This window comes from Calidris pugnax, unplaced genomic scaffold, assembly GCF_001431845.1.
Source record: "Calidris pugnax isolate Ruff unplaced genomic scaffold, ASM143184v1 scaffold196, whole genome shotgun sequence".
In the NCBI taxonomy this organism is placed as follows: Eukaryota; Metazoa; Chordata; class Aves; order Charadriiformes; family Scolopacidae; genus Calidris; species Calidris pugnax.
In genome coordinates this window covers 2799461-2807453 of record NW_015091042.1, presented here as the reverse complement: position 1 = coordinate 2807453, position 7993 = coordinate 2799461, and the positions used below count along the sequence as shown (strand labels likewise).

Genomic DNA, 7993 nt, shown 5'->3' with positions numbered 1-7993 from the left:
CCCCTCCGCCTCCGCCGGGGGGGCCGGCAGCGCCGCCTGGCGGGCGGGAGCGCGAAGGACAGCGCGCAGGGCCGCAGAGACAAAGGGCAGAAGCCTCCTCTCCCCTCCGGGGGAGCCCGGCCGCTCGGCTCGACGGCCCCGCGTGAAACGTGCCACGCTCCGGCCCGCAGTAACGCGTGTCATTAACTGCCACGAGAACCTGAACCGGCGCAGGGGGAGGGGAGAGATTTTTTTTTTGTGGTTCCATCGGTCGCGGTGGTAGTTTAGGAGCGAGGAATGCGCCTGCTCGTCGTCTTGCCCCGTTCCGCAGAAGTGGTTTGGATCAAGGAGCACGCGCTTCACCAAATGAAGCAGGAAAGATGAGGCAGTCACCACAAAAAAAAAAAAAAGTCCCACACGTTCTTACCGCGATAGCCTAAGAGCGGTAATCTAATTCTGTTCCCTTTCAAACTGTTTCAAGGCATATATGTGTGTGTATATATATGTGTATATATATCCTCCAGGTTTCAGTGGGCGTCTTTCTGCTGCTCTGTTATCATTATTTCTTGCCTTGATGTGACGTTGAAGACAGATGACAGCATTGTCAGGTTGTCTTTAATTCATTTGAAGATTAAAAAAAAAAAAAATACACACACAAGGCTTCTTACAATATTCAAAGCCTGAACGGATTTACTTTTTTCACAGAGGGGACAGGGTGGCGGGGAGGGGGGAGCGGCTGATGAATTTCAGACACGAAGAGAGAACAAAGTCTTTGCAGCGCTGTGTGCGCGCACACGCGCGCAGAACAAGCGGCCGGAGGTGGGATTTTTGCAGCAGCAGCACCTGGGTTGATCTGGATGGAGAAATATCCAGCATTAGGACAGTCTTTTCACATTTATGCACAAGTCCAAATGAATAATCTGCTCAAATTTCAGCCCCGTCTCTGCTGCCAAAGCATTCCACCTCCGAAGAGGTGGGAGCATACGGACTCGGGGTCCGTCTTTTTTCTTTTGACACCTTTATGCTTCATCGCAACAACCTTTTACCTTTTTATTTTTTTTATAAAAAAAAAAAAAAAGGGGGCAATCTGTCCCGAATTTCCTAGGACTGAGCTGAGAGAAAGAGATTTAGGAGGGATTAGACACCTCTGCTCATGACTGATCGCTTGCCTGCCGCAGGTCTGTTGGTGAAGCCCACGATTCTGGGCTTCGAGGTGCAGAATCGTGGGGTGGGGGGCTCGGCTTGGGGTTGGAAATATTCGAAATTATCCCCCAAATCTGGATGGAAAAGAGTTTTGATGCTGGTAACTCCAGCGATTTTCCAACTTTATATTCGTTCCTTAAAAAAAAAAATAAAACAACCCACAAAGACAAAAAAAAAAAACCAAACCAAAAAACCAACCCTAAACGGCGCTCTACGAAAAGGCTGTAGGGAGTGTGAAGCAGTATTTAAGCAAGGCGGCATCTCTCTCTGTCTTTTCTAAATATGAAAAAAAAAAAAAAAAACCAAACCAAAAAACCAACCCTAAACGGCGCTCTACGAAAAGGCTGTAGGGAGTGTGAAGCAGTATTTAAGCAAGGCGGCATCTCTCTCTGTCTTTTCTAAATATGAAAAAAAAAAAAAAAAACCAAACCAAAAAACCAACCCTAAACGGCGCTCTACGAAAAGGCTGTAGGGAGTGTGAAGCAGTATTTAAGCAAGGCGGCATCTCTCTCTGTCTTTTCTAAATATGAAAAAAAAAAAAAAAAACCAAACCAAAAAACCAACCCTAAACGGCGCTCTACGAAAAGGCTGTAGTGAGTGTGAAGCAGTATTAAAGCAAGGCGGCATCTCTCTCTGTCTTTTCTAAATATGAAAAAAAAAAAAAAGTTTGAACGCTGTTTTTACAGACTAGGAATGTGCATTTAGTTTTGTTTCGGAAAGCTTGGGCCTTTCAGGACTCCACTTGCCTGGGCGATTCCGAGGGTAAATGTGGGCAGTTCATTACCAGCCCCGGGTTAGAGAGCAGAGGGTCGGCCCCAGCCACCGCCTTGCGCCCACCTTGCTGCCTGCCTTGAGGGTCCCTTCAAAGGCAGCGGGTGACTTCCCGGGCTTAAAAAAAAACCCGGAGCTTCTTATCGCTGAGGAAAATCTTCCCGTCGTAAAGGCATCCCTCTATTTTAGCTCTAGCCTACGTTTTGCACTCTAAAATCAGGCAAGCAAACACGCACGTGTTTGGTGTGGACTTGTACGCCTAAGCCAACACACATATGCCCATGTAGGCTCAGATATATTACAGAAACTCCTTTGCTGTCTGTGGAGTCTGGTGTTTTATTGTTTCATAAAACTAGCTTAATTACATTTCCCCGTAGATAAGATAAACAGAACCCTTCTTTTTCTAAGCGTTGCTTATCAGAAGTATTTTGTCGAAGTGGCATCCAGAGTAAGCCTTTGAGAGCGGATGGAAATGCATTAATTTTTATTTTGGTGCTTCAGTTGCACTTAGCATCTGACGAGAGTTGATTTAAATATTACATGAGTTTATCTTTAATGTTCAAAAAAGATTTGTGAGAAAGACGAAACTGTTTAATTTAAACTAATGTATGCCTGACTCTGGTCAGATTGATCAGAGTTTCGGGGTTTGATGGGTTTTGCCCTTCTGTTGCTTGTCCTCTCGAGCCGGTTTTTCACTGTGAAATTATTTTAGTTCGGTGGCATGGACCAGCGGCTGCTGTCAACTCCAGAACCCATCCAGTTAGTAAGAACGGGGGGGCGGAAATAACAAATGTAGTCCTTTTACCTAAAAACATTAATGTCCATAAGTCAATCTCTATTAAGGGGGAAGAAAAAAAAAAAAGGAAAGAAAAAAAAAAAAAGGCAAATTTCCTAGATTAATATCAAAATCCTAGGTGACACTTGCCAGGTCAAATACTTAACAAGCCTGGAAGAGAGACCACCTTACCACCATTCTACATATAAAATAAGCTATTTTAATTTTTCATTAATCTCGGGGACGGTACGTGAGCAAAACAGTAATAATAACGTTAGGTGTTCATTTCATCACTTGCACCAGAAATCTTTAGGCTTTTAATTTTTTTTTTTTTTTTTTTTTTCGGAGCCGAAATCCCCAGAACTGCAGTCAGGGCTGCAGGAACGCAGCAATCCCTCTCGCGATCTGTCTGAACCGGCCCCCGCAGCACCTGATTGCGGGTGGGTTTTAACGAGCCAGGTCCGAGCTGCAGCTGTTACAAATCTGTAACCGTAAAATACCGCGAACGGGAGAGGGGAGCGGTGTGCGCGGTGGCGGGGTTTTTTAGCCGCGGCAAATCTGTAAGAGTTGCTTGCACGCCCGGATGGAGCCTCCGAAATGTAATTTTCCTCCCAGTGAAGGGTGGTTAAAATAGCGAAGCGGGGAGGGCAGGCTGGCCGGGTTGCGGGAGAGGGCGGGGGGCGTGCGGCGGGGCTTGCCGGCTGCTTCTCCCATCCTCCGACCCGCTGGGTGAACCCTCCACCACCGTCACCCCCGACCCGCAAAGCCCTTCTTTCCATCACTTGCTGCGTTCCTATCCGCTTCCTATTTTATTATGAAAGTTGTCTCGGTGCGGTTACCAGCGCTGCCCTCCCCTCCTTTGCCCTAAACCCATCGGTTCACAACCAGAGCTCATTTTACATTCCCTAAAGCAGCCATACGCGGTGATCCCTTTCCCATTTAAGGGGGGGGAAATTATATATACACTTGGTTAAAACACAAAGCATCTCTTTCGGATCAGCGTCCCAAAAGAGCCCGGCGTCCCCCGTGTGCCTCCCGGTCCCGGTCTCAGCCCCAGCTCCGCTCCCGGTGGACGCGACGCGCCGGGACGGGGCGGGCGAGCGCTGGAGCTGCACCAGCTTTTCTCTCCTTCGCGCGTTAACGCTAACTTCCACTAATTATCTGGAGTAAATGTATTAGACTAATTAGCATCTGGGCACCACGGGAAACTTTGAACAGTAATTATATTGTGGGGGATACAGAACGAGGGAGGAAAAAAAACCCCAGCGATTCGCCGAGCAAAGTCGCCTCTTCCAACTCTTCCCCCCGCGTCGCGGCGGGGCCGGGGCGAGGGCAGCCCCGCAGCGGGGGGAGAGGGGCTGTGCGGGGGAGAGGGGCTGTGCGGGGGACAGCAGGCACTCGGCTCCGCCTGAGCCGCCCCTCGCCAGCGCCTGGCAGACCGCGGGAGCAAAGCTCTTCTCCGGCGTCGCCTTTTACGGGCTTGGGTATCGCTTTTCCGTCTATCTCGGCGGCAAACCGTTTGTCCCCGCAGTTTCGGTAGCCGCTCCGGTTTTTCCGTCGCAGCCCCCGCTCCTACCTGAGTGCAGGACGACGAGCCGGAGCCGGGCGCCGGCCCTGGCCGCTGGGAAGCCCGGGCTGGGGAGGCAGAGACGCGGCGCAGGCAGGGACAGCCCCTCTCGGTATCACGTCGAGTTTGGAACTGCACCTCAGCAAACTCGGACCAAATAACGGATGGACTTCTTTTTTTTCCCCCATCCCTTCCTTTTTAAAAGAAAAGGAGTTCTCAGAGTTGTCCGATTTTTTTTTTTAACGTGTGATGATCATTTGTGCTGCTGAACGAACTGAAGAAAGAAATGAAAATAACTAGATGAGATCAAACAGCGCTTCCCTAATTGCTTCTGAACCTCTCATTTAGAAAGAGACGAATAGCTATGCATTACACTGTAAAAAAACCCAAAAAAACAAAAAAAACACCAAAACCAACCTTTCAGATAATCTTCTTACTCTTTTACAAATAAGTCCTGCCTTCCCCGTTTCTTTCTAAAGAAAGAACGAAGTCTTTTAATTGAAATCCAGTTTTAAAAAACAGGTTTTCACAATAAAAACATTTTTTTTAAAAAAAAAGTTAATCTCCCTTAGGGGAGTGAAAAAGATTTAACCGATTCTCAGTTTCCCTATTTCTTCCCTAAGAATTCTACTGAAGGGGGGAAAAAAAAAAAACCTACTCCCATCTGATCTTTTTTTTTTTTTTTAAGAGAGCCCTGAGGTTACAATAAAAAAACTTTTGGGTTTTTTTTTATTATTTTTAATTAAAATTGAATAAACGCTTAAGGAGAAATTAGCAGTTGCCTCCATCCAAGACCTACTCGGGTTTTATAACAGAATCAAAGCGTATTTAAAAAAAAAAAAAAAGTAAAACCTTTTAATACATCAAATATACGGAATTTTAATCTTTAAAGCGATACATTGTCTATTTTAGTACATGACGTAAACCTTACTTAACCCTTTTTACAGGGTGGACTTAAAAATTAAAAATAGTTAAGTGTTCCTTTTAAAGAACAAAATAAGGCAAATGAGGTTTTTGGAATAGAATTGTTTTTGTTTTTCTTCCAGAATACATACAAAAAAATACCAATTCTCTTTCAAGGGTATACACCTTAAAAATAATTGCAATTTGAAATTATAACTGACAAATTGCGAGTTGTTTTTTTAGTAACAAACATGCATGTAAATTTTTTTTTTGTTTCAATGAGACATTAAATAAGAACGTACAATACAATCATAGCAATTTTAAAGTAACATTAAAGAGAAGACCTCTATCTTTTTATTTATATTCTACAATGGGTGTTCCACTTTTACCTATTGAGCTCAGTTAAGTAATGCACTTTATGATTCGTTGTCCCGCTTGAAGCTAACATAAATAAATACAGTGCTCATGGATCCAGTCCTCAAATGAACACTATTTTATAAAAAGTCAGATTTTTTTTTTTTTTTCTTTCCAACTTTTATAAAGTTTCGCAGGGCTTCCTTCCCTCACCGCTAGACTCTGTGTTGTGTTGTGTGTCACAGCCCCCCGCCGCCTGCGCTCACTGGTACCCCAGGGCCGAGGCTGTGGTGAGTCTCTGCCCGTAGAGTGCGTAAGGGGAGTAGTAGGGTCCGGTGGCGGCGGGCACGGGCACGGGGGCCCCGGGGGTGGGCAGGGGGCTCTTGGAGTAAGGGTGGTAGCGGCTGCCGAGTCCCAGCGCATGGTGCGGGCTGCGCAGGGCCAGCGTGCCCGGGCTGCCCGGGGCGCCCGTGGTGGGGATGTGCATGTGGCACGCCATGGCCGCGGCCGCCGCGCTGGCCAGCGAGGAGGAGCTGGGGTAGCTGGAGAGGAGTTTATCGGTGCCCGGGAAGGCAGTATGGGTCCGCAAGTGGCTAAGCAGCTCCTCCGAGGTGGCGAAGCGCTTGTCGCAGGGTCCGTTGGCCGACACCCAGTTGCAGATGTGCGGCTGGGGGTCGTTGGGGAGCATGAAGCCGTAAGGGTACAAAGGGTGGCCGGCCAGCGAGGGCGGCGTGGCGCCGGTCAGCGAGGAGTGGACGCTGTGCAAAGGGTGGGTGGGGTAGACGAGGGGGTATCCGGACTTGAGGGCCTGGTCGTGGGCGCAGGAGGCGCCGGCGGCCCCTGCCAGGTGGCTGGCGCAGTGGTAGCTCAGGCAGTAGGGGTCTCGGCACAGGCTCGCCGTCATCACCGACGGCGGCGACGCGCCCGCCAGCGGGCTCGACCCCGCCGGTTTGCTGCAGCCCAGGCTGCTGGCGGCGGCCAGCTGGGCCCCCACCAGGCTGGAGGATTTGGTGGGGTCCAGCGCCACTCCGTGCGGCAGGAACTGGGGCGGGTAGCCGGCGTAGGCTCCAGCCAGCGTCCCCGGGTAGCTCATGCCCGCCGGGGGCAGGGGGAAGACGGTCTGGCCCGGCTTGTAAGGGGAGACGGGGGCCACGAGGCCGGAGCCCAGGACGGAGGTGGAGGAGGTGGCGGTGGTGCTGCTGCAGGAGGAGGCGGAGTCCGAGGCGATGGGCTTGGAGCCCGGCGTGCTCTCCTGGTGCTGGTTGACCTCCACGTTAATCCCGGCACAGCTCACGCTAATCCGGCTGTGGCTGATGCTGGTGGAGCCCGGGCCTCCCTCCGAGCCGGAGCCGCCGCTCTTTCCGCAGCCCTCCGAGTCCTTCTTGTCCTCCCCGCCTTTGCCCTCGGCCGGCAGCAGCCCCGGCGAGCAGGCGGAGGCGCTGGAGTTGGGGCTGCCTGTCCTTGGGGTGAACGGCTGGCAGGTGGCGCTCGGCACCCGGAATCCCGACTTCTCCCCGGCCGCGACCCCCGCGGCGGGGGCGCCCGCGCAGCCCGTCGCCCCCGGCTCCTTCTTCTCCGCGCCCGGCTTGGAGTAGGGCTTGAAGCTCGACTTGTCCTCCACGCCGATGTCGCTGAGCTTCAAAGGGCCCGACTTGGAGTCCTTGTCGCCTCCGGAGCCATTGGAGGTGACCGAGGAGAGTTTGGAGGAAGGGGACGGGTCCGGCTTCCCTATCTGCGAGCAAGTTTGTGCCAAAAGGGCCAGGGGACTCTTCTTTGCATCCAGCTGCGGAAATCAGAAGGACATACAAAGGCAGAGGTTTAATCGGGTTCTAAGAAAAACCCCGGGGCGTACCTAGGGCACTCGTCCCGTACGTTTTCGCAGAGAACAGCCTGGAAGTCGCGAACAATTTTGTGCGCGTTCATCGCCCTGACAGCCCCCTCCCCTGCATGCACCATTTTCCACAAAGCCTTGTAAAAAAGGGGCTGGGGATTTTTGTATCCCTGCGAGCCCACCGCGGCCGCCTTCAGCGCCGGCTGCTTCCCCGGCGGCGGCCCGGGCAGCGCGGAGCTCGGCGCCCCGGCGTTTGCCTCCCCGTCCCTCCGGCCGCCCAAACCCGGCCGTGAACTATAGCGACTGCAGCATTTCTGCGCCCTGACTGTTGACACTATTTATAAATAGAGCCCGAGCGAGCCGGGCTCCGGGGGAGAGAGGGGTGTCCTCGCTCCGCAGAGACCATAATGAAATCATTCATTCCCACGGACACACCCTTCCCACCACCCGCTCCCTTTTCCAGTTTCGGTCCCTCAAACAGCCACCGACGCGCACAGGGGGACCGACAACCTCGACAGAGGAGAAAAAGGACGAACAGGGGCCCCAAAGTACAAATGCGTGCCGGTACTTGAAAGGGAATGGTCGGGGAGCTGAAATAGTTCTCCTGCCG

The 7993-nt window shown here is 51.3% G+C and overlaps 1 protein-coding gene across 1 annotated transcript in view; it reads right to left on the bottom strand.

Annotated features, from left to right (window-relative positions):
* Positions 1-5148: 5148 nt before the first annotated feature.
* Positions 5149-7993, bottom strand: part of ZNF503 (zinc finger protein 503) — a 3914-nt gene continuing 1069 nt past the window's right edge. Inside the window, exon 2 of the mRNA XM_014956154.1 lies at positions 5149-7335. Within this exon, the coding sequence (XP_014811640.1) occupies positions 5815-7335 (1521 nt within the window). The 3' untranslated portion in view covers positions 5149-5814. The remainder of the gene's footprint in view (positions 7336-7993) is intronic.